This window comes from Aulonocara sp. 'chitande type north' Nkhata Bay, linkage group LG7 (genome assembly GCF_057382095.1).
Source record: "Aulonocara sp. 'chitande type north' Nkhata Bay isolate Kocher_YH1m ecotype deep benthic linkage group LG7, A_spYH_male_GT1.1, whole genome shotgun sequence".
In the NCBI taxonomy this organism is placed as follows: domain Eukaryota; kingdom Metazoa; phylum Chordata; class Actinopteri; order Cichliformes; family Cichlidae; genus Aulonocara; species Aulonocara sp. 'chitande type north' Nkhata Bay.
Genome location: NC_141350.1, coordinates 41234558 through 41260810, shown reverse-complemented (window position 1 = coordinate 41260810; position 26253 = coordinate 41234558). Strand labels below are relative to the sequence as shown.

Below are 26253 nucleotides of genomic sequence, written 5' to 3'. Positions count from 1 at the left end.
TTTGTGCAAAGCTTAAGAATGTAGTGTAGTAGTTGGGCTGTTCACAATATAAAGACATGCAAAATCAAAACTAATGTGTGTGTGTGTACACACACACACACACACACACACACACACACACACACAGATTGAAATCTATTGGTAGAAACAGAATAAAGCTGGCCATCAACTAAAGAGGCATTTAGCAGATCAGTAGACATTACCGTGGCTCCTCGGGCAGTGGCTGCCCTGGTCAAGGTTGTGCAGGTACCTGCAGGGTCCATGGTGCCGTCTTTTGGAACATACAGTGTTCCATAAAGATCATCGACATTCATCAGAGGATACAGGTCCTTCGTCTCAGCCGGTGAAAGGACATGGGACTCAATACCATAAACTTTGCCCAGCTAGAAAAAAGAAAATGGGGAGATGACGTGTTCAATGTAAATATTACTTTAAAGGCACCTTTGTTCCAATTTCAAATAAGTGGTTAGAGAAAAATCTGCCATCATTTTAAATCATATCAAAGTCTTTATCTTCATGATAAAGCAAACAGAAAGACTCTTTTCAATACTGTAACTATAAGTTGAGTCTGCCGCTATGGCAGCATAGCGTTCTGTATTAGTTTTATAATATGCAAAGGGAACAGTAGTGTTGTTTGTGAACTTTGAAAATCTAACACACACAATTAAGGTAAATTAAGTTTTTTTCTCTCTCATGTACCTCATGTTAAGCAGTAAAAAAAACTTTTTTAGAAAACCCACAATCAATTTTACATTTAAAAGCCCCAAGGAGGAGCAGCAGTCGAATGTTTCATGAACTAGAGTGTTCCCTAAACACATCCTGTAGAGGCCATGTCTGTAGTGCACACATATTAAGCCGATATGTCTTGTTCTTTGGTGCTTTTGACTTCAGGATCCTTTACCTGAAGAATAGAATTATTTATGAGACATTACTCACCAACAACTATCTCAGTCTCGGAAATATTTAGTACATTTACATGCATAAAAAAAGATTTCCCTGTTGCAGATGGGTAAATGTGCATAAATATATACATAAAATCAATCAAACTGATTTACAAACTCAAATACTTTGAAATGAAGCGTCCTTTTCTTGAAGCACTGTGAACTAAATAGAAAACAAACAATTTTGACTAAGGATAATATTTACTTTCATCTTGTCTAATTGCTGTCACAGAAGTACTTGCTCCATCTGAAGTCTTTGTGTGTTTGTGTGACTCCTTTTGTATCCCAAAAAGTTAATTCTGTTCATTCGGATGCAGCGTTTTTAGCAGAATAAACGCTTCGTCACTCATCCAAGTTGCTTCTTCAAGTCTGAGCTGAGCGGAGATTTCCCCAACCTTATAAACAGTTCACTTGCATAATGATTGAAACTAATGACTGAAACTAGCACCACTGACGAACATTGGGCTGTGAGGTCAGTTTCCTCATCATTAATATGAAAATTGTCATAAGCATTGATCAACAACAACTGATCAACAGACTGATCAATGAATACAAACACATTTTCATGTGTTTTGCCTCTGTTTACTGAACAGTGAATCTATGCTTTCCTAATAATGTTCACAACCAACATGTCTCTGTCTTTACCGACATGAGGCGCTTGTACTCGTCAAGTCTTTGCTTGTTGGAAGCAATGAAGAGCCCTCCGTTCTGGATCCAGCCTGTATGGAGACCCGTCTCCTCCTCTAGGTCTTTGCTAATCACATTCCTGGTGTGGGCCAGGAGCTCTACCTCAACATCACTGGGTCGCAGCTGCCACAGGAGGCCTAATAAACAGAGGGACACATGAGTGCAAAAAACTTAGTGGACATTAGTGAGCGTCTCGCACATCACGCACATGCAGGTGAACACACTTGATAATAATTACTACACAAAATTACCAAAGAGTGCTTAATTTACTCTTAAAACTTCTTATTAGAACGCTGCTATTAAAGTAGGATGTATAACTTCAGGCAAACACAGCTCTCTGTACTGTTACAGACTGTTACCTGCAGTATGCCAGGTGGTGCCAGCAGTCAGTCTGTCTCTCTCCAGTAGAACTACATTAGTCATTCCCATTTTGGCCAAGTGGTAAATGGTCTGACAGCCCAGGCTTCCTCCTCCAATCACCACCGCATCAGCTGACCTGAGGCAGGAGGAGGTATATGAAAAGACTAAAAAGGCTGATGCTACTCTTGACATATGAAGGTAACCAACCAGCCTGTGAGCTAGCACTAACTTATCAATTCACAAGTGCAACACAGTCCCTTTTTCTTTCCCCCTGCTTCCAATCTTTAAACTACAGCAACAATAATGACCAATAACTCCTTTTTTTAAATTAAACGAACAATAAACACTCTTGTTTTGATACAAACCTTTCCCAGTGCAAAGTATCAACAGAGCATCTATATTCTGTTCAGAACTTGTACATCACTGTGTCCATTCCTCCATGAACTAGTTTTTCTTCACAATCACGTATTAATCCACCACTTCAACCATTAGATTAATCAGCTGTTTATGTATAAAGTCACTGCATATAATCTTAAGAATATATTTCTGAAAACATTCCCACACAATCCATTTATCCATTCAAAACCCAATCTAACCTGGGTAATGGCTTAGTGGGTCCTGAGGAGGCTCCATCCTCCTGTTTGAGTGTCTTCTCGTAGGGAACACTCTTTTCCTTGGTGGGCTCCGAGCTGTAGGACCGAGTGCTTGTCCGGCACAGCGGAGAAAGAGGAGGCCTCACTGCTGAGAACACTCGCCAAACTGCGCTCCTAAGGAAGGCCATGACCCCTGTGTGCAGTAAGACAACACAAAGGGACATTTTAAGTTTTAAGTTGTAACACTCAAGGTTTCAGAACAAAGTCATTATGTACAAAAACTCTTTTCTGAAGTATTTTCTGCTTGTTCTGGCTAGGATTTGTTTTGTTTGTTTGTTTGTTTGTTTGTTTGTTTGTTTGCAACATTTTGTACCCAGTGAAAACCATAATAACTGAAAAATAAATGTAAATAACTTTATTATACTCAGGTTCAGGGGAATTTACGCAAATTTGCGCAGGGTTAGTAAATCTAGTGGGCAAGACTTGGCGGATCGAGCATATAATGTTCAGCCACGTGCAAACACCAATAGTTTGACCAAACAAGGATTTTGGAAAAAACACTTTGGGCACCTGGGCGCAAAAACGGCAGCACATTCACCACTAAATAACCCCGCACTTAATGCGTATTACAAAGCTTTTAGCGGGTAAATGTGCAATTTATGCAATAACGTACAGAACGCGATGCACAGAGTGCGCTCGCCTGGAAACGACAAGTCTCAAAATAAAAGAAACTACATTAGCAGTTCCAGGTAGCAACGTGGCGTGAAGTTCTGCGATCTCAAACAACGGAGCATGCAAATTACATAATGCAGCAACTTTTGGATGTACATTCATGTCGCACTTACGCTCGATTCCGCTTGTCCAAGATTGCCCCGGAAACACACTCGAGGAAAGAGGTAAGTATTGAGAGGGGCTGCTTCCAGAATTAAGGGAGTGGGTTTATGGTGAGAAACGGTCAAGTAGTTCCGCAGACCAACGAGCGACAGAACTGCTGTCGTGGCCCACAAGACACAGCTCAGTAGCTGTCAGATAAATGTGAGCTGCAGCGGTGTTAGACTGCAGTTGTAGTTCCTACCTTCACATGCGGTTTGGCATACAACTAGAAATTAGATCAGTCAGATAGGATTATACCCAAGCAGCCTAGTAAGTGGTAAGCAACAACACATGACACTTTGGAAACGCCAGAAAAAGGTTAAGTAGACTTGACCAAGTACCTCAAATGAGTCAGCAGAGGTTCGTGACTTCGCTGGTTTTGTCCCATAAACATAAGTATGCACAAAATACCTCCTATGTGAAAATATTCAAGAAAATATATAATGTGCCAAAAGAGAAACATTAATGTCAATTTGCTGTTTGTTCTGTTTGTTTGGTTCATGAATGTGTGGGTGTCTGTATTTCCGGGAGGCTAGGGTAACAGCTGCTATTGACAGCCCAGTGATCAAATCAAGCAGAAGTAGGTCATCACATATATGTTGAACATGTGGAGTTTGTCTGTGTGAGGCATTTGACTCAGTGTTGTGGGGATGCTGCAGTAGGACAGGGGAAGAAGAAAAAAACACTTTAAACCTCAAAAGAAGGCTCCTTGCCACACTGAATGATTCAAACTTTGGCTCCAGACCCCTGAGACATCTGTAGTTGAAGCCTGCCAAGCTGACCTCATGATTCCCCACCTCCTAACCAGCAGCCAATAAAGTGCAAAGTTTAGGTCCCTCCTGTGCCAGGTGGTTCTTTCTAGTTTAGACAGCTTTGAGCTAGACTGAAGCTGAGTATAGGAGCTGTTGCCAGCACTGGTATCTTATGTATAAGAATCTGAAATGAAGAAAGTGGACCACAGCTACCTTTGAACTTTGTAGATTTCCTTAAACTAATTTTTTATGTGACTGAATAACAGTGTCTTAAGGACAGAGTGTTATGTCTAGTGATGGGCAGATGAAGCCCCATGAAGCACTGAAGCTTTTCATCCAATTGGTTCACCCCAACGCGAAGCTTCATGAAGCTTCATTTGCTCTAGCAGGACACCTACTGGACGTAAAAATAATAGCTGGCATGAATTTGAAGAGTGTGGCCTTTTGCACACAGCCTGTAAATGTCAACAACAAAAGGAGTGTGTAAAACATGTATATTGTAGTGATGGCAGTATACTGTGTATATTTATAGTGGCAGTATGGGAAATGATTATTTGGAAATGCTTGAAATGGAAATGATCATTTACTGTGAGGTGAGGTGTGGTTGGGGTGTGGACAGTAGTTGTGCTTTTGTAACGTTGAGGTATGGACAGCTACACACTGAGGCTTTGAGCCTCAGTCCTGCCTGTTCACATTTTATTCTGTAAAAACTAAATTTTCACTGCTTTTACGACCTTTTTAGTGGGGAGAACATAGCTAGGATTTAATGATTTAACAAATCTTTTGAATCCTTTGTCCTCCACAATGCTAAATGGCTGGGAGTCCTCAATCACCATGCTGACCAGGTCTTCATCTATTTGAGATTGTTCTCCTGAGGAAAGACAATAAAGACAAAGCACAAATATAAATATCACATACGTAACTTATAACAGTTGTATAATATTGTTATATCATTTAGTAACATTACTGCATCCTATATTATCATTGCATTTGATGGCTCACCTGGTCTTGCTCCACAATCGGTGTTCCCCTTATTCTCATGCAAAGCTCTGTAGTGCCTAAGCATGGATGAGGTGTTGTTGTTATATCCCAGCTCCCTGGCACATAGCAAACACTTCACCTTGTACAAAAGTAAAGACAGCTTAACATAAATTGTATTGCACCATCAGTATCATGAAAATACATCTTCTGTAGAAATTTACATACCTTGTTGGGAGGAATAAGATCAAAATGTTCCCTCACAGGGGAGGACATCCTCCTCTTCTTAGCTGGCTCCATTCTCTCCAGACTTTCTCTCCTCACTCTCATAAACCTCCAAACGGTCTCCAAACTCACACTAACCGCAACTCTCCATCAAACACCCACATTTTGAATGAAGTCTGAGGGGTTTATATCGCTGTCATAGCTCGCGGCAAAGTTCGAACCACTTCATGAACCAGTCACGTGGTACAGCCGGGCAGCGAGGCTTCGGAGGTCATCATTTTCAGCTCCTCCCATAAATGAAGCAAGCCTCGATACGCGCTTCGCGGAAACGCCCCCTCCATTACTCGACACACGCTCCGAAGCCTCGATACAGAACGTCCCATCACTAGTTATGTCCACGTGTATTTGTGTGCACGCACATGTGTATGCTGCTATGCCAGCAGATGCAGCAGAACACTGAGCTGTAAGCACATAGATTGTATATAGTGGCTTCTCTTCTCTTCCTGTGGTATGTGGCAGAGTGTTCCAGAGAGAACCAGATAAACTACTGTATATGCAGACAGCTGGGGTGTGCTTAGAGGTAAATGTGTATGCTTTGATACAGACTTGGGTATCAAGTGCTGGTGTACTTAGAAAGACAGAAAGAAATAGATTCAATCAGACTCAGAATACTTTACTAGGGGAAATTCTTTTTCGTTACAGTGCTCTATTATAAACAACCATTAACAAAGACAGACAATACACTAACTAAGAATAGCACAATATATACAGGCATATATATACATAAAGGTCACTTATTAATAACAAACCTGAGTCAATAGCTAATAAATGGGGTTTTTTTTTTTTTTTTTGGCCTGTCCCGTTTGGCTCTTTTGCCATCAGAATTGTTGTCTAAAGGCAAAGAAAGATGCCCAACGGATTTACTTTACCAAACTGACCATCCCAGCCTTGCCGTAATGGTCTATTTGATTCACATTTTATTGTTTATTTTATTTTCACTTGCTGAATACGGGACAGACTTGACTGGGGGAAAGAAAGAGGGAAAGAGAAACAGCTGAGAAGAGGGACGGGGGAGAAGGGCAAAAAACAAAAACCAACAGAACGGGCAGGGAGAAAAAAAATGCATATATCAATCACCTGTTGAGAAAGAAAAAAGAAAACAAGCAGAAGAGAACAAGAGTAATAGAATAAACAACATCACAATGATATATGGGAATATGACAGTAAATACTAAATATTAAACATTATTGTGCAGCACATAAGATCAACAGAACACAGTGTGCTTTGAGGTAGGAGCCAAAAAGGGTGTAGTTTGTGGGTGTGATCACCCGTGTGTACACCTGTGAGCATGGACGCGCTTGTTTTTTTAAAAGGTTCCTTCATGTAATGATCTGCTAGAGGGTGTGGGGGGGATAGCTAATAACTGTTACATGAATAGACTGAGAAAATATTTTTTACGTTTGTGTCGAGCCCTTCATTTTTAGAGTGCTCTCAGAAGTTATTTTCACAGCAGAGAGAAAGCTGTCCTTTACTGGTAACTTGTAAAGATGACAAAGAAATAAAAGAAGAAATTATCAGCTTTCATGGTGATATGCACATACATTTTTCAGTATCTCAGAAATGGCAGTGTTGACTTGATTCCCCCATTTTCAGCTGTGTAAGTTAACAACTGATGGACAAGTTGTCGTGGAAGTGTCTCACCCTTTTGCACACAATGTTCACAGATGAGAGATGAGCAGGTGTTCTTTCATGAGAGGTTATTTGGAGGCAAAGCCTTCACGGGATTCTGTGTAGCCCTGTGAAAAACTAATAATTTTCAGAAGCACCTTTAGCAGCAATAAGTGGAAGTAATCATTTTCTTTATGACTTTATCATCCTCTCACATTGTTGTGGAGGTATTTTGGCCCACTCGTCTCTACGGCTTTGCTTCACTTCATGAAGGTTTGCAGGCATTCGTTTTATGAACAACAGGACTGTGCAATATGGCCAAGTACCTCTAGTACCTTCCAAAGGACATCTGTCCTAGAAGTCTTACAGTTTGTTCAGATCCAATTTTTCAAATCTGAGCCGTCCTGCCATGTAGTGAGAGGAGGTTTTGGTTTGTTTTGTCCTGGTAATTCATCCAAACGAGCTATACTTGTTCTAATTTTACTCTCATGAAATTTAACCCTTAACACCTGAAAAAAAAAACCCAGTTCACCTGTAACAACAGAAAACAAAAAGGCTATGCTCTAGAGACCACAGATCCAATAGTGCAAGAACCCACGCGTCATGTGAACTTATTTGTCAGTGTTACAGAGGCAGTACTGCAAGATGAAACACTATTTTTAGTAATAAGAAACATAGGGCTGGACTGGAATTTGACAATAATTTCATTGGGAGAAAGTTTTATTCACAGGTCAGGAAATCTCTGCAAAAGGTCTGCATGGACATGTATGGATGCTCCTGGAACTTTCTCAATCATCTTAGTTTTATTGTTACAAAGCAGTTGCTCCTTTCTCAATGGCCTGGCCTTCAACTTGGAGCACATCCTGTTTTTGAGTTGAAATTGAAGAGAAATATCCTGCACTTTGGATTATTCTGCAGTTTTTTAGTGCCTCTGCAGAATGCATGGGCAGGGTGCGCACTCATCTTTCTTCTCCTGGGAGTTTGGGTAAGTTTCCCAGGATTTTCAACACCTGCTAAAGGGGAGAACAACAGGTAAGATGGAGTGGGGGACTTCCTTGTGAGTTTTTCAGGTGTTTAACTGGGATTTATTTTTTGGGTTTAGATTCCCAGAATCTGATTTTATTTTGTATGTGTGGCATTTTTTGTAAATATTTATATTTTAAGTAATGAAAATAGAAAACTGGTTTTATTGGCATTTGTTAATGTGGAAACACCTTTTCTTATGTGGTAGCAGTAAAATGAGGTGCAAAACAAATAATTCATGTGGCTTTAAATACGAAATGTTCGAGAAATAAATCACGCAACCTTACTTTGCTTCTGCCCTTATAATTCTGAAATGTACAGTATTGTATTTATTTCCTTGTGGCCTGCACTTTAAAACACATCAAGTTAGATAAAGACAGTTTTTGTAGTTTTGCCTCTGCACTGTACACTACCACAGAGGCTTTTAAATCAAACATTAACTGATTGAAGTGCTGACTTTCGGCTTTAGGGGATTTAACAAAATAATGCTTTAACTTTTAAGGAATCGTTGCCATTTTTATACACAGCCCCTATTTGTTGGAAAAGTAATCGAACAAATGACTGACAAGCAGTTTCGTGGCCAGGTGACGGCTGATCCCTTGTAATTAAATGACAAATGTAGTAGACATAAGAATGATTCAAAGTGTTGAATTTATATCTTACACAAATCAAAGTCTACAGCTTGTTACTGTTATTTTAATTGAGACCTAAAGACACATCAGTGCCAGTGAGCAAGCCCTTTATTCTGCTGAAAAGAAAAAGACTAAATAAACCATCAGAGGCAGTAAAGACTTTAGGAATTGTCAAATCAACAAACTGGTACGTTGTTAATAAGAATAAATGCACTGGCCAGCTCAGGGCCTGAAAAACCACAAAATACAACTAAAGTGTAAGCATTTCTAAAGGCAAAGAAATGGGATATTATTCAGTGGCCAAGTCAGTCATAATCCAACAGAGCATGCTTTTCAGTTATTAAATACACAAGCTGAAGGCAAAGAGGCCTAAAAACAAGCAGCAACTGATGGTGGCTGCTGTAAAGGCCTGGCAGCCAGCATCTCAGTGAAGCAAACACATTTAACAATGTCAATGTTTTTTTTAGACTTAATGCTGATGGCTGAAAAGGATTTTCATCAGTTCTGAGCCTCTAAAAATGGGGCACTGTATATGAAAATGACTGTAATTCCTAAACAGTTAATGCAAAATTTTTGTAAATCCCCTTGAATAAAAACTGAAAGTCTGCACATCAATCACAATGACTGATTTCAAATCCACTGCAAAAATTGTGTCTTAAACTGCATTTATGTACTTCTCCATCTACACACACATCTATAGGTGTGCATGTATGTAAACTCTGGCTGCAGTAGCAGAATTTAGGAAACAGTACCCCCTTGTGTTTTTTCTTCTTAGCACATGGTAGCTTTGTGTATTTAGTAAAATATGTTCATTTGTTAACTAACAGTCCATAACCATTTATATAACAGTGCAAAAATATTTGTATTTCAATTCTGAGCTGCTTGCTATCCAGATGTGAAATCAGTGGCAATTAATGAATCGTAATATTAATATAAATTTATTGCTCAAAGATGCAGAGACAAAAAGTAGACCCAGAGACAAAACTGGACCCACGTATCGTACATCATGTTGTGCAACTCATCTGTGATTCACAAAGAAAAACAAATAAGTTAAGATATTTGCAGGAAAACAAATCTTCAATGTCAAAAAAACAATATACGAAACAGACCGTCATCAATGCGCACAAAAATGAAATACAAGTTTAGTTTGACCTGATCAAATCCACAAACTTGCGACATCAGTTACCTGCACTGCAACCCTGTCTAGACGAGTGTCAGCTCAATCCTGGAGCGACAGCGATGCTACAAAAGACTGTTAAAGGCTGTACTTTCATAAGACCTTTAAACACTTAAGCAACACATAGCATTTATACTTTTTAAACATAACATGTGGACGCTCTCCAAAACTGGATAAAAACCAAAGCTACACTCTTCAAGCCTCAACATGTTGCATAGATTTTATGTAAGTAATTGGGCCTTCAAAAAAAAGTATTTTTACTTTAGGAATTTCTCGTGGTTGTAATAGTGTCATAAAACCTGAAATCTTCTCAAACGGTTCTCGAATCATGACGTAATATTTTAAAACCAGTAATATGCGCAAAATTACATGAAGGTAATTTTGTTTCCAGTTCATGTTAAACTCCTAAGGATGAACATGGCTAAATGTGAAAATATTAAAATACAGCTAGGGAGTAGAAGATAATCCAAGTTAATCCATTAAGTTAAGAAAAAAAAAAATCAATCTGAAGAAGCGTAAACTGATCAAAAGCAAACATTCAATGTGTAAGAGCTACTAACAAAATACTTATCAATTATGGTCATTCGAGATTTGTGTTAACTCTCCAGTCCCCAGTGGAGGACACACGCAAGCACAGAAATGTACAGACAGATTATAGCAACACGAAAAAAAGAAAAGAAAAAAAAACAATAGCCAATACATTTCAGACTTTTTTTTTCCAGACTTGCCAGGAGTTGTTAACAGTGCAATTACTGAACCCTCGGTTAGAATATGATCAACAGATTAAATGTACTCCTGTGATAGTGCGTAAACAGGTTGACACGAACCATACAGAATGAATTAACGCTCTAAATGAAGCAACTAAACTAGATGACTGAGCAAAGTAAAAGAAAAGCACATAGAAGGATAAACACTCTAAACATGGGGTTGTTTGAGAAAAATCTATTGTGCAGGTTGACGCATTTATTACACCGAGACAACTGTGCATGTCTTTACACAAAGCCGAAACGAACACCATATCTTATGTTGTTGCCTCCTATCTAAGAAGCTCAGGTTAAATGACACTGAGCATGTCAGTTTTATGACACAAGGTGGAGTGAAAGTATCACTCTCTCCTCAGTAACAGTCTCTCTGACCTCATGGCCTGTGGACCTGCAGATTCTCCTCAGCTACATTTGTGCTGCACTAAAGTTCATCCCTGTAGGCGACTGACAGCATCTCGGGTGCCGGGGCAGCCCCTTTCAGGGTCTTGTGGGAGCCCCTCCAATCAGTCCTCACAGAGTCATCATCCCACAGGGTCGACGTCTCTGTGTCGCTCACCCACTGGGGATCACCGGCGTAGTGACACGGCTGGACCAGGAGGGGGTGCGCACTGAAGGCTTGTAAGTTTCTATTGGGGAAGTGGGATTTGTAGTCCTCGCTGCAGAGGGAGCACAAAGGCAGTGTTTAGACTGGGTAAAATCATTCGAAACTTAAAAACACAGGATAGGATGTCATAATAAAGAAAAAATAACAAAAATAACAGCGCTGGAACTACAGATGGAAGTTTTGTTTTTCTTGGGGGGGGGGGGGCAGTTTGAGCAATTTTTCACCATTTACTGAAATGTTAAATATAAACATCAGGGATATTTTGTGATTTCATTACACTATACTGATTTGACAAGAGATGGTGACAACAGGCCAATTTCAGAGATGGTTCAGTTACTCTTGGCATGAAGGGCAACAATGCATGGGGTGCATTTGTTGAGTGTTCTCAGCAGACTAGTCAAGCATATCAAATCAGAATCACAGTGGTGTGAAAAAGAGAGAGAGTGCAGAGAAAGCAGGCTGGCTATAGGCCAGATTTCCACACATGATGGAGCACACAGACACAGCCAGGCCTTCTGGTTTGCAGATCCTTTGGCACAAAGTGCATTTCATTTCTTAGAGTTAGTTCCTGATGACGAGAACAGTTGCCTTGTTGGGGAAACTGTCAAGGATATCATTGTTAAAGCCAGAATTTGATTCACCCATTACACTAATAATTTAAAGATACATTTGGAGGTGAAGTCGATATTTTATAGACCTCCAGCAACCATCTAGCATGAAATAGAAGCTTTACAGATGATGGCTCCAAGTCAGCAGTTGAAGGATCGCCAATGTGGTTAGACTTCCTTTGTACGGAGAGACAAACGTGCATTTTTATTGCATCAGACAGTCGTCTGGACCTTTGCAACCAAAAATGTGAACCTCATAGTGATGCCAGATGAACGCTAAGGGATAACCATAGTCATCATGGTGGAGGAACCATGGATGTCTGTATTATTATGGCAGTAGTTAAAACTAAACAACAACATCTGCGGTTGAAAATTAAAGGCAATGATTAAAAAAGCAGTTCCAACAATGGCCACTGGAGGCTTGCTCCCAAAGTGAGTCAACCCCAATGACTCCAATGTTAGTAGGCCAACTTCCAACCAGAAAATACAATTTCCCCTTCAACTGGTAGGCCTTAGCTATTTAGAGTGACTGAACTGTCTGTGCTCTAGTTATGGTGCATATAAAAGAATATTTTTAGTGAGCTTTAATTAGCAGGTATCTATGTCTGTGACAAATTCACATGATGCAACTTGTCAACCATCCTACCATCTTTCATTTCTTGACAATAGCTCATTTCTATCTGCCAAAGCTGAATATATATGATAAATGATAATAGCGACCACCTATCAATGGGCTAAAATTATTCTTTTTTGTGATTATACACGTACAACACATTATTAAAGCATCATTTTGATTTCGCAGCCAACGGCATAAACAAACCAAAAAATGCTGTAGTTCTAAATATAAGGCTTCAAAATTAAAGTCCCCAAACAAATGACTGATATTAGTGTGGCAGCATAATTCTTTTATATCAAATCTGTAATAAAGAAACTTTGATGTTGCAGCTTAATTTTTGTTTTGTTTTTACCAAAGTAAGTACAGACCATACTGTTAGTGCCACAAACACTGGTATAAACTTAAATAACAAACCATAGAAATTTAAGTATGGACTAAAATAGTCTGGACTGACCATACAGTAGTGTAATTCATGGAGAAAGGCGACAACATAGGCTTGGAAAAAATATATATCTTCTTTACCACAAACAAAACTGAGTCCACTCTGGCTGCTCACATCTGTCGGTCACACTGTGTTTAAGAAAATGTCAGCCCACACTGACAAAAATTCAGACCATTAATCCCAGAAAGAGATGCAGACACGAGGCCTGTGCATCATGAAAGGAAAATGCTGAGAAAGATTAAATCTATTTTGAAATGTGGTGCGCTAATTCAGCTTGACAAGCACAACATATCAAAGTGACTTTCTTTCAGAAAAACGCAGTGAAGTAAAACCACAGACTTCCACATAGTTCTTTAATCTATACACTCCAAACAAAACTAGGCTAAATATAAAGCATGTACACATGTTTAGGCAGCTATAGAAAAGAATGTTTTTAGCCCTGAGGTCTGCTTTAGTTTAAACGGTCTCGCAGGAGAAGGAGATTAAAGAGTGCTGAAGAACAGCTTTCATTATAGCGGTCACTGTATGGAACATACAAGAAGAAAACCAGAAAAACTTCAAAGTGCGCAGAGAGTAGCATGAGTGTATTTTTGACACTTTTTTATGATACATACTTCGGATGTTTGTCGTACATAATGGGGAGGAATTCATCAACAGGCAGCATCTTGGAAAGTGGCTCAGCATTGAGGAGTTTCTGGGCTCCCTGTAGGGAGATGGCGTAGGACAGAGTCCAATACGAGTAGTCGGCCATCACCAAGTTACGAACGTTCTCCACTGGCTCCTCCTTTCCAGGATTCACCTGCTTCCTGCCCAAGTATCTGTGGCAACATAAAGCGATCATAAGAACTAAAGAAGTTAAAAAAAATAAAATCAGGCGCGGGGTAGAAGCAGCAAAAACCCAGGATGGTCAAGGCATGTGATTTTTACAATCAAACTCCACCTTGCTGTTCTTTTCTGCCTAGCAGGCATAAAACATTTTTCAGCACATGCTCTGTACGTGCATTTTCCTTCCAAATATGTACGAAAAAAGAAAGTGCTAACATCACATGTTTAAGTATTTTGGATGAGCTTTAACCATGGAGCTTGGGATATTCTATTAGGGTTTGTTGTTTTTTAATTAAATGATTTTATCTCATAATATGAGAAAAAAAAATCACCCTACTGGACTTCATGGTTCTGCACAGTACACAAAATGTTAATGGTTATAGCAAATACGATTGCTCTACAAAAATATGTTCCATTAAGTTATTATTGTATATCATAGTCATAAATTTGTCCCAAATTCTACACTAGAAAAACTTCAAACTTTGTCTGAAGTTTTGTCTAATCCCGTTTGTATGATTTCAAACAAAACCAGCAAACTATATCAAAGGGTACAAATGCACTTTGGACTTTATAATGAACCTAACCTGAGCTTTCTTACCTGCGTCTCATTTAACCTTAACCAAAAACAGGAATTGGACTGGAAACTAGGAGTAAAATGTGTCTTACATGATGTCCCAGTCCAGCTCCACCTGCTCCACATCCTGCATCATTTTGAGTATTCGTCGCTTGAAGTTGGCCTGAAAGCGAACATCATCTTCAAAGACCAGGGCCTTATCCATCTGCATGTCCACCATCTATGGAAAAAGAAGTATACACACTGTAAGCCTGACCTGTTAAATAAATCAAAAGGTTTGTGTCATAAAAGCAGGTTTTTATTTTGCATCCATCTTCTTTACAAACATGACTCTTGGTTTTCAGCTGAGTGCAATTATTTTCATTTACAGTTGTGAAAAAGAAAGTACGCCTTCTTTGAATTTTAAGGTTTTACATAAAAATAATCTGGTCCTTAGCAGTTCTTATGTAAATGCAAATTCAGATTAACAACCACACATTATATATTACATCATGTCATTATTGATTGTATGAGAACAACTCCATAATGCAGAAGCTAAGGACAACTTACTTAGATATGAATTAAGAGGGTAAATAGCAGCCAGGCACTGTGAATCAAATACACTTAACATCAGCAGGTGTGAGCACTTACATAAAAGCAGATGTTTTGGCAGTTTGGTGGTATGGAGCATTCAGGTGTGTGTTAACACAATGTCAAGAAGGAAAGACATCTTACACATGACCTTAAAGAAGCAATTGTTGCTGTCTTTTGTCTTGGAAGGGTTGTGAAGCCATTTTCAATCATTTGAAGTCCATTTTATGAAAGCATTCAGTACAGCTGACAATCTTCCTGTGGACATCCCAGCAAATGTCCACAAACAAACGGCAAGTTTGAAGGGTTGCAAGAAGAAAGCCTCTTCTTGGCAGCACGGCTTAGGTTTGCAAACTTACATCTAAAAAAACCCCACAAGACTTCTGGAACAATGTGTGGTGGACATATGACACCAAAGTGAAGATGTTTGGCCATAATGGACGCTGATATGTCTGGAGAAAACCCAAACACAGCACATAAACCTCACACCAACTGTCAGCACAATGGTAGAGGGGTGATTATTTATGCTTTTTCTACAACCACAGGACCTGTGCTGCGAGTCAGAAGCTCCTCTGTATACCAGATCATTCTAGTGTTAAATATGAGGCCTTCTGTCCAAAAGTTAAAACCTTTGGGTCATGCAGCAAATCTACAACAAAATGCCTGAAAAAGAAATAAATCAAGGTGTTGCAACGGCCGAATCAAAGTCCAAACCTCATCTCCGCTGAAATGCTGTGGTGGACTTTAAGATAACTGTGCATAAATGGATGCCTGCAAACCTCAGTGAAGTGAAGCTGCGTGCTGTAAATGAGAGCGGGCCAAAATTCTTCCACAATGATGTAAGACACCGATTAAGTCATCCAGAAAACCACTACTTCAAGTTATTACTGCTAAAGGTAACGTAAAAGCTACTGAAGTTGATATAGAAACGCTTAGAACTCAAAGAAGTTATAGTTTTGTTTTCACATGACTGTATCATAATATTGTAAAAAGGTGATTTGCAAGGACTGTATATACAATTATGCTTTCTTCTTATATAGTATACTATGAAGTATAAATTAAAATATTTGAGTTTTAACTTCAGAAAAGGGATTTGACAAATGTGTGACAGTGTGTGTCCTCTCACCTCCTTCCAGATGTAATAGTGACTGAGGAAGCAGCCCACTTCTCCTTTGGTCAGAGTGCGTCCAGAGAATGGGTCATAGTATCCTGGCAGCAGGTCGACACCCAAAATCTTAATGTCACTGCTGTTCAGTGCACTGCATACACACACACACACACACACACACACACACACACACACACACACACTTTTTTTTTGGTAATTCTGTCTTTGATAAGAGAAGAGCGTTCAAATTTGGAGCATACGTAGCCATAACGCTGATATTTATTATAAGCCACAAGTGTCCATATTTTCAAGATAAGAATTGAAATTGGCCTCACACCAAGAGTCTGAATTGACACGGTGTTACATTTCTTGACAAACTTAACTATAAAACTGAGAGAGGAAAAGACCTGAGAGCAATCCACTCACTTTCCATCCACGGCATCGACCACTTTGACGTCAATCTCAAGCTCGTTTAGAGAGAACAACATCCTGTCTCTGCGGTCAGCACGCCGTCGCAGGTTAATCAGATAAATCTGTGCAGGAGATGGGCGACCCAGAACGTTATTTAAATCTGGACACTGTGTACCATCATCATAAATCTTTGAGTTTCATCAAATGGGTCGACTGCATATTCGGCATGTTTTCAAACTCTATTCACTCAGTGAAAACATGCATCATAATTGGTCTGAATCTTGCTGAACATAAAGTACTACCTAAAAAGTTGATGTATAATTATATTATATATTACACATAATTACATCCATGCTTTCATTACTGCATAGAACAAGCCTGTATAAGGTTGGGTTAACCTTTTTTACACATTAACTGAAAAAACTTGAACTGGTTCACCTACCTCATCAAATCCCAGGAGGTCTCTCTGTTTTGGAAACATGTGGATGAAACGGGAAGGATACATGGGTGGCCCGTCGACTTTTCCACAAACAGGGATATTAGTTTGGGGGGGGGGGGGGGGGGGGGGGTAAAAGAGAGGTGAGCTGATGTGCCTTTTTTTAACTGTCATTACTTGGCTTTAGTATTACAAATCATCTATGCTCTTACTCATAGACTCAAGGTGAACATGGACAAAGTTGAGACGATCGTCTTCTAAGGTGTAGTGCGGTTTGGCTGGAACGTTCAGGTAGCCGTAGCGCTCCTTGTTGCACAGGTACATCTGTATCTCTGAGTAGCAACGAAAAGCAATCATTTAATTAATTATAAACATATTTATTCATGTATATTTTCAACACTGAGTCCTGAAATATACAAATATTCTACAGTGAAGCAAGCGCAGACGTGATTTAGTGCAACAGCTGTGTTGAGTAAACCTGACTGCTGAACATAATAACACACGAGCATCTACAGACCTGCAGCCCGACAGGAGAAGGCAAAAACAATAATATCGTCGTAGGGCCACGAGTAGTCCTCATGAGGAGGATAGAAAGCAAGTTTTTTCATGCCCTCCTTCCTCAAATCCAGCAGCAGGGTGCTGTGGACCATAGGCACAGGGAAGCAGCCCACTCGGTGACGATGACGGGTGGGGAAGTACTCTGCTGTTCGACGATAATATCCCTAAAGAATTGAGATATTTAAAAAAATATGCTTACTTATGTCCTAGATCTGTGTCATTTTTCTGCATTATGTTCATCAAGAAAGCAACAACAATTTTTTTTCTCAAGTATTCCCTTTAAGCGGATAAATAATCACTCATTTTTAAGTGCTGCTCACCTGTGGAGTAATACCACACCAGTAGTTAGAGTACGCCCCCGGAGAATCTAACATAGGAGCGATGACTGACTTGTTTTCTGCTATCAGCAGGTTGAGGGATTCTGGATTTGTGAGGATATTGTCCGTGTCTGCGTACTGAATCACAGAGACAGAAAATACAAAGGAAAAAGTATTTTTCATTCAAATTACAGTTTCTAAGTTTTTTTTTTTTCTTGGATGAAATAACAGCCTCAGTAAGAAAGACATCCCATCTGCTTAATCAAGAAAGGAGATAATATGAAACTTATCACAAGAAAGGTACCAAGATATAATCAGCCCAGCGTTTCCTGGCAAAGTTGAGCGCTGCTTGTTTCAGCTTCATCACATATTCGTATCTGCTGTTGGGCCAATGCTTAGGACCCAGCTCTCCAGCATAGGACCTAAGACACACAGAAGTACAGTATTATTAGGGGATATAATACTATATTGGTAAAATGTTGTATAATTTGCCACGTGAAGCAAATATGTGATTGGCTGAATGGTTTCTATTGTAAAAAAAACAAAACAAAACAAAAACAGCATCGCTGAATCATGCTGGAGTGTTGACCACAGTGAATACAGCATACCGATGCTAATGGATTAAATAAAACCAGAACAGTAAATAAGTTCTGTGGTGCTGTGAAAAGAGCATAAACAGGTGGATAACGTAACAGTTTCATGACTGTAGAAGTTTAGCAGAACTCACTCAGAATAATAACTGACAGGCATAAAAGAGTCTGCTAATAGAAAGCAGAGCATCATGTACAGACAAGCCTAGATATGCTTTGTCAAACTCTTTTTTTAGCTTTTAAAATGAATACCAGATGAACTGCAACGTTGCAGCCTACAGAGGGGTGTTAATACTTTCACTGAACACGTGGACAAAAAGAGCCAGTAAGAAAAATCAATACATGTACAATCTGAACATTGTTTGATTTATTTTGTCAATACCAGGATGACACTTCAGAGGATCATAGATTTGCCTCCTGATGAGTAAAAGGGATTGTTCCTGTCATTTCCCTTGTAGAAAGCAACTATTGAAGGTGATCTGCTTTGATCCACGTGTGCTGTAAGATGAAGTTGGGGGTGTTTCCAAACTCAAATCCCAGCAGTACACAAAGCTCAACACATTAACATTTTCAGACTTACGTTGGCTTGTCCATTGGTCTCCACTCAACATAATGGTAATATTTCTGCATGACAGTCAGCCACTCCTTCAGTATGGCTGTGGTGTTATCTGTGTTGTGATCCGTGGCTGCCCTGGAAAGCACAGAGAAGGCAGAGGGTGAAGTAACTGCACCAAACGTAGGGAACCTAAACTTGGCGTTGGTTCTTGTTATTACTTATTCCCCTCGTTGTGCCAGGGGAACAGTGAAATCTACATTATGTGAATTTTTCAGCTCCTCATCATGCCGGTGCAAAATCCATGCTGCATTCCCGCTCTCATTGGTAAATGTCAAATTATTTGCTGACAGGCTTATTTGATTCAGTGCCCAATACTGATGTTCAGCCTGTGTATTACTCGATCAACAAACAAAACCAAATACAATACAAAACAACACAATACAAATGATTACTACTTATTTGAGCAGAGTTTTTCAGGTTTGTAAACGTTTTAATGTTGTCTCTCAGTTCCACTGAATGATCTGAACAATCATTTTCCGCTTCTCTGGTTTACGGTACACCACAAGGTTCTATTTTGGGGCCTTTACCGTTTTTGTCATATCTGCTCCCTTTTCAGCACATTTTCATCACTTTTAAGGACATTTCTTATCACTGCTAGATAGACTGGCTGTCAAATTTCTTCAACTTAGTGAAGAGAAAGCAAAAATCCCATGACAGATTTGTGCTGAAGGTAATGGAAATTCTAGATTGCCTTGCCCCTTTTGCTAAAGTTTGAATAACTTTTGATTGTGGATACTCCCGTTAAAGCTCTGGTTCACTCTCGTTTTTATCACTTCAGAAATATTGTCAAGTTAGGTTTCATTGTTTCACAGTCTGAATTGGAAATCAATCAAATCATAATCAGTCTTTTATTTCATCACATCTAGCTTATTGCAATTCGCTAATTCAGTTCCACTTGCACCCCATTAACTTCAGTCTACTTTAAGATTCTAGTTTTGACTTTTAGAGCTCTGCATTAACAAGCACCAGCATATATCAGGTATCTTTTTGTATCCTTACATCCCCAGTACATCCCTGAGGTGACTTAATCAGGACTTGCTGGCTGATATACAAATATAAAAATAAATGAGACAAATACCCCAAGAGTTTGAAGCTCTCTCCCACTGAGTCATAGCACTATGAAGTTGGTGATCTCTTTTAAAAATGAGGTTAAAAATGCATATTTTTAACCTTGCTTTTTGGTAACTTTTTTGTCTTTATGTTTTTAGCATTTTGTGATATTCATCTTGAAAGGGGTTATATAAAGAAAAATTTACTTTTTTAATTACTTTTTGATTACTTTTAACCCAATGCACTTCATGACCTCTGGGCAGAAAAGAAGAGCAAAGTGGCTGACAGCTTTTGCACTAAAATATGCATTGGATCCCGTTCCTGTCCACAGCTGTGAGTTATCTTCAGCAGTGTCACTCTAGCAAACCTTTACTTGTGGTGAAGTAGGGTTGGACAAAATGACAAGGTATATCAAAGATACTAGATATCTGTCAATTAGCAGAATGGCTCTATTGCATGACCAGGTTTTTGTTAGTCTTGTTTTTTTTTTATTTGTGCAAATAAGACACCACTGCAGAGTAACATCCTTTTTTTTTTAACTTCATCATAATATTAGGGCTCTTAATGATTTCTTTAAACTCATATTTGTACAGCAACTGGAGACACAGTTAGGGAAGGTCTCTTTGAGCCATTTCTAAACAACTGCGGATTCCAAGATCATTGGTTCAAACAATTATACAATGTAAAAGTTACTCTCATGTGTCTGGAAGAAGACCCAAATCGTTACTCTCAGATGAGAGGAAACTGATTAGGATGTTCAGGAACAAACCAGGAACCTCCAAGGCTCAAGCCTGCCATGAACTGAAAGTTGCTGAAACACCAGTGTCACTGTCCACACTGGAGTGAGTTTTACAACACCATGGACTGAGAGAGCGCTAACCGAAAAAAGAAACCCCTGATCTAAAATCAACACCGTCAAGCTTGACTACAATTTACAGTTACTTTCAAACACAATAACACTATCAGGTGTCAAACATGGTGCTGGTAGCATCATGCTCTGCTGCCAGTGGTAGGGGTAAAGATAAAGCCTGAAATCAACAGATGGATAGTCGAAACTTGGACACAACTGAGTGTTCCAACAGGACAATGATCCCAAACACACATAAAAACTGTTATTGGAATGGATAAAGCAGGCCAACATTAAGCTTCTGGAATGGCCTTCCAAAGCACCTACCTCAACTCTATTGACAATTTGTGGACTATGCTTAAAGGCCCGATCTGGATCCAACCAATTTAAATAAACTCTACTAATTCTACTAAGAAGAGAGTTCAAATATCCGTCTGGAAGTGTGCCAGAAGCTTGTTGGTGGCTACCAAGGCATCTGAGGTGCTGCTTGCTAAATCTTCGTGTGGGTGGATGTTTGTTTTTGACTCTGTATGGATTAGAGAAAATCCAAAATAAAGTTCTTACTTTGTTTCAAATAAATAATTAAAAGTCAAAAATTGCCATGACTTTCATGACGATGATGATCAATATTCTCGTAGGACTCAACATACTAGAGTCATCTCCTCATCTTAAACCAACAGTTAATCTTTTTCCATCATTACACCGATTAAACGGGATCTCTTTTACTTCCTCACTAATAAACCACTCCGCGCTGTCTAAACAGCTAAATCCCTAGAGTTTGTAGATTTGAACATGCAGCATGAATTATAAAGAAGTAAAATCACTGCTGGTACAGTTACTCTATACAAACTTCACGGGACATAAAACTCCAAGCGAGCGACGGTAGGAAACGAATGCGGCGGAGTGAAAGGCAGCCTGGACTGTGAAAGGCGCAGAGGGAACAGGGGAGGGGTAGGACGCTGCTGCTTTCACAAACTCATTTAAATGCCATTGACCTTTTGAACGGCTGCTATAGACGGATAAAAAGGAGACCCCTCTACAAACAGCCTGGCAGTCCATGCAGGAAACCCACCACACAGAGATGCGATCTTTGGGGTAGTTGAGTCTCTCCAGAGCTCCGAGGTAGTATGGCAGGGAGTGACCGGTATTTCTCGCTATGATAGCGATAACCACGGTTGGAGGCTGCATTTTCGACTCCTCTGGATACTTCTCCTCCGAAAAGTAACATTCAGTCTGAAAAACAAAGGCCCCCAAAGCTAGAAAGTGAAGTATCATGGTGGAGGCTGTTAAAGTTGGAAAGTAATCCGCGGGGCTCCGGAGCAGCACGTAGCCGCGGTACGCGTCAGCAGTCCAAGAAAAAAGGGCTTTCCCAAATGTTCAACCCCTTTCTTCATGTACAAGCTGGCCCCTTCTGAAGAGAAATGCAAACCCAATCCTAAAGCCAGAGAGGGTTATATTCCGCTGTAATAAACCTTTTCCTGTAGGAAAAAAACACAGAAAGAGGGGAAAGAGGCGTGATTTGGCCACACTGGTATTTACAGCGGTGGGATACCCTTGGAAAGATTAGAAAGATGGAGAATAAAGTTTTAAAGTTTAAGGTCGAACATCCTTAAAAATATCATTAAAATGTTCCCAGGGATAGAAATCGGTGGTGGTGGTGGGGGGGGGGGGGGGGGGGGGGGGTGCATTTAAACATGGCAATTTGTTAGTCAAAAATTTATTTATTTATTTATTGTTTTTGAGTAAACCAGTCACAGCCTTTTAAATATTCCGACCACAGTATGGGCATTTAGTCTGTATGTGTGATATTCTGATACATACATCTGAAATAGAAAGGGATTTTGAATAAACCCAGCTTTGTCGTAATATGAAGCCAAAGAGTAGCAATTACAGAGATTCACCAGCAGAGGGAAGTTTTGATCCAAGAGAAGAATCATCATGTCGCGCACGTCTTCCTGAGGCCTTTGATCCTTTGGTTTTCTCAAATGCTGCAATTAGGATCAATTACGAGGTTATTTTTACATTTATTATTTTATTCTACTTAATAGTTATCTTTTCGAGACGTTCTCATCGTATGTCACCTTCCACTACATTCACTCATGCTATATAGTACTTATTTGCATGCATATAATAGTTGCAAGGTCAGTTTTACTCTGTTGACATTTGCCTTATAAGAAACGCAGTGTCTGCTACAGAGACACTGAGGCTTCATGAACAAAAAACAAAAATAACAAAAATGAAAACAAGTGTAAATGTTTTTAAGGGACATGTTCAACCTAATATTCATTGTAAATCTTTACATTTAAATACTATAGAGCTTTGACAGAGAAAGTTGGGAAGTTTGTGGTTTTAATCAAAGGGGAGCTTCCAAATTTTAAACACAGCTTGTAACATCATTTTCCATTTTGCACTGTGGCTCTTATTTATTGCAGTCCTAGAGCTTCGAGTGGCCTGTTGACAAGAGAAGATGTACAGTAGCCTGGGTGTTCCTCAGTATATTAAAGAGTCAAAGGTCATCTTGAATGTATTGAGTGTCAGTATGTGGGCAATAGAAAATTCATGGCCAATAGCCAAGTAGAAGATGCAGGGGCAGACAGATGCATTGGCTTCAGGGTGTAGGTGTGGCGGGAGAGCAGATTAAAACAAAGGACTAAAACACACTCGTACGGGGGGAAATAAGCACATATACACAGTTAGATCTTCAATTGTATTTTTCGTCTAGAACAACAGTAGAAAATAAACGTGAAAAGATGTGCTTGCTCCCATGGGGCTAGTGAGTATAAGGAGGCAAATGTTTTAAAAACTGATGCTCAGAGTGCTCGGCATACAAGGGAAAATTCACTTGTATGTAAGATGGACAGGACAGAGGTTGTGCGAAAAGGGGACTGATGGGAACAGACAAAAGAGAATGGAAACGATGGAAAGGGCAGTGGAGAGAAAAAATAAAGAATGGGGAGATGCATTAGTGTGGGTGGAAAATAATAAGCAAAGTCGTATATAATGAATTTTGGCTCTTTTGGCGGGCTCTGTGAATAAACGAAGGCAGTCAAGGCTGACAATGGCAGACTTGGGGCATAGGAGTTGTTTGTGTGGACAGGTCACAAGGGTTGAGGGTCAAATCTCTCCTATTCATGACACCCCAAGTGTTGCCACGCTCACACACACAAAAACACACGCACGCTCATGTGCACGCATACACGTATGTCAGGCTCACTTTCTCAGCGCTTGTGGCTGCAGCTGATCTGGGAGAGTTCAACCTCGGGTGCACTAACTTTTCACTGCAGGGTCAAGGGTGGAGGTGGCGTTTGTGTGTGAATCGGGGACAGACGGACAAGAAAAGCGAGAGAATGACAAAAAGAAAATCTTCATTGTTTTGACCAGATTGCAGCAGAGACCGCAAAAGAAAGCTGCAGCGACACCAGGACTATGCATGCACGCATACAAAATATACGTAAATCACCTCAAATGTTAGCCATCAATACTCATAGCTTTAGCTCTATTTGTGCAGGTTGCAAGATACAACTCTCATATCTATACAGAACGCACATGTCCTAACTGGTCACGCAGCCTCTATTCTATCTTTAATCTTTTCTTTGCTGGGCCAGGAAATTCTTGTCAGCGTGAGCGAATGATTGGCTGTAAGTTTGGATGTGACAAAGTGTAAGTGTTTCTGTTTTTGTGTGTTGGGACCAAAACTGGTGGGCAGCACAGAGTCGTGACATTCTCGCAAGCTTCCGGGACCTTTATTGCTGTGGCAATAATCAATAGCGTTCCCACAGAGACGTCTTTTGGCTGGGCAGGTCAATACCTGTCACTCAGGGGCTCAGTCATGGCACAGACCCTCTTACTCAGCAGCTACGGCAGCCTCGCTCTGTCTGCTCCCCACCTCGCATGTCCTCCTGCATGTGTCTCAGGAGTGTCATGTTTGCACAGTTTAAGGAGCTGTGCGGTTCATTTGAAATCATATCCAACTGAGCATCCGCTTTTTTTTTTCTTTGCACAGAGTCCAATAAAACAGCCACAACAACAGTTACCATTATTGTTTAATCTCCAGAATATTGTCATTTTAAACATAATTGGGTTTGGTTTAAAATTATATGGTGCTGTTGTTAAATTGTTGTTTTCAGTATTTTGTTTTCATCTTTAGCACAAAACACCTGTTTAAGTTATTTGTTAGGTTGGAGTCTGATTCATTGTGCAATCAAAACTCATCTTTCCAAAGTAAATTTTCATGAAGTGCAACCGATATTGCAGTTTTAAGTAAGCAAGTATGTTTGTTAGCCAGCACATGTTTGCTAACTGAGTTAAGTTTTACATGGAAGTAGCTCAGTTTTAAAGATGCATATCAGATGGATTTTTAGGAATCCTTACATTTACTGTTAGGAAATAATATCAGAAAATTATGTTCAGCATTTTAATTGCAATGTTGTTATTCTAGGCCTTGGATCCATGTTTTCCCCAAGAGTTTTACAGGTACTCGTTTTGTTGAAGTCTGACTGAAACGAGCATGTCTGGAATCATTTACAAACCTGCATTTCATTTCATTTTTAACTTCACAACACTCAGTCTTACAGATGTGATTTTCTGATTGTAGCTGGCAATATGAAGAGGGGATGCTCTGGAGGTGGCAACAGTGCAGATAAACTGACTACTGGGCCAAACAGCAGGTGTGTGTGTGTTTTCCCAGGTGCTGTTTGACTAAAACACTTAAACAGAATTGCTTCAGTAGAAAAGGACTAGAATACCTGAAGTCCTGTCTTCATGCAACACCACCAAGTCAGCACAAACAACCTCAGGCTCAGACCGAACGCTCAGAATGCTGGAGGTAATGTGATTAAAGAGGTCAGTGACACATGGTCACATCTGTTCTAATTAATATTTTTTTTAAAAGCAATCAATTATTTTGATGTCATTTATTTTTTATTGGTCGTTTTAATATAATCGATTAAGATACCTGTCAAGTTGATTCATTTTACAGAAGATGATCGCAGTTACACTGACATTGAGCCAGTTTGGTTTAAAGTGAAATAGACATTTTAAACTGAATTGAGTCAACAATGAAACATCAAGGATTTTGATTTTATTCATTTTTTAAGACATTATACTTAAATGTAATTTCATCTGAAGATCTTGACAGTAACAGGAATAATGAGTAAGACCCGGTGTTATTTTTTAAATAAAATAACATTTTTAATTGGAAAAAAAAATTGAATAAAGTGGTGTTTGGATTTTCAGTCGACATTCTCCTTTTTATTGCACAAATGTGAAGATTTCCAGGACGCAGGACAATGTCAAAAAAATTGACAAGTTTCTCTTAATGGATTTTTAAAATTTGAATATACTAAATAAACCTTCAATAGATTGGCAACCTGTCCAAGTGTGTTCAACCTTTTGCGCTAAGACAGCTT

The 26253-nt window shown here is 39.5% G+C and overlaps 3 protein-coding genes across 4 annotated transcripts in view; all 3 read right to left on the bottom strand.

Annotated features, from left to right (window-relative positions):
- Nucleotides 1–3922, bottom strand: part of sardh (sarcosine dehydrogenase) — a 45644-nt gene extending 41722 nt beyond the window's left edge. The window contains exons 1-5 of one of the 2 annotated variants that reach the window (XM_086300419.1): nt 3796–3922; nt 2585–2774; nt 1988–2124; nt 1587–1765; nt 204–383 (exon numbers count right to left, since the gene is read on the bottom strand). In XM_086300419.1, coding sequence (XP_086156545.1) covers nt 204–383; nt 1587–1765; nt 1988–2124; nt 2585–2769 — 681 coding nt within the window. In that variant the 5' untranslated portion in view covers nt 2770–2774; nt 3796–3922. Of the gene's footprint in view, nt 1–203; nt 384–1586; nt 1766–1987; nt 2125–2584; nt 2775–3426; nt 3673–3795 lie in introns of those variants that run through there. The other variant, XM_086300418.1, reaches the window with a different exon arrangement.
- Nucleotides 3923–4558: 636 nt separating this feature from the next.
- On the bottom strand, nt 4559–5545 carry LOC147325752 (uncharacterized). The gene is made up of 3 exons (XM_086302513.1): nt 5413–5545; nt 5209–5326; nt 4559–5077 (listed from the first exon to the last, which is right to left on the bottom strand). The coding sequence occupies exons 1-3, from the start codon at nt 5512–5514 to the stop codon at nt 4917–4919; spliced, it is 381 nt and encodes a 126-aa protein (XP_086158639.1). The 5' UTR covers nt 5515–5545; the 3' UTR covers nt 4559–4916.
- A 4109-nt stretch (nt 5546–9654) lies between these two features.
- On the bottom strand, nt 9655–22288 carry cercam (cerebral endothelial cell adhesion molecule). The gene is made up of 12 exons (XM_086300417.1): nt 21918–22288; nt 18913–19023; nt 18047–18164; nt 17746–17880; nt 17385–17589; nt 17080–17199; nt 16874–16950; nt 16447–16553; nt 16039–16171; nt 14435–14562; nt 13558–13761; nt 9655–11329 (listed from the first exon to the last, which is right to left on the bottom strand). The coding sequence occupies exons 1-12, from the start codon at nt 22118–22120 to the stop codon at nt 11095–11097; spliced, it is 1776 nt and encodes a 591-aa protein (XP_086156543.1). The 5' UTR covers nt 22121–22288; the 3' UTR covers nt 9655–11094.
- Nucleotides 22289–26253: the final 3965 nt, after the last annotated feature.

What these genes read in the sequence shown, in the direction of transcription:
- cercam (XM_086300417.1), bottom strand. Translation starts at nt 22,120, where the DNA reads ATGATACTTCACTTTCTAGCTTTGGGGGCCTTTGTTTTTCAGACTGAA. An exon ending in GCTGGGCTGATTATATCTTG is followed by an intron (nt 17,881 to 18,046) that starts GTACCTTTCTTG and finishes TCTGTGATTCAG; the next exon opens with TACGCAGACACGGACAATAT. An exon ending in GGTGTGGTATTACTCCACAG is followed by an intron (nt 17,590 to 17,745) that starts GTGAGCAGCACT and finishes TCAATTCTTTAG; the next exon opens with GGATATTATCGTCGAACAGC.
- LOC147325752 (XM_086302513.1), bottom strand. Translation starts at nt 5,514, where the DNA reads ATGAGAGTGAGGAGAGAAAGTCTGGAGAGAATGGAGCCAGCTAAGAAG. An exon ending in ATCTTATTCCTCCCAACAAG is followed by an intron (nt 5,327 to 5,412) that starts GTATGTAAATTT and finishes CTTTTGTACAAG; the next exon opens with GTGAAGTGTTTGCTATGTGC. An exon ending in CGATTGTGGAGCAAGACCAG is followed by an intron (nt 5,078 to 5,208) that starts GTGAGCCATCAA and finishes GTCTTTCCTCAG; the next exon opens with GAGAACAATCTCAAATAGAT.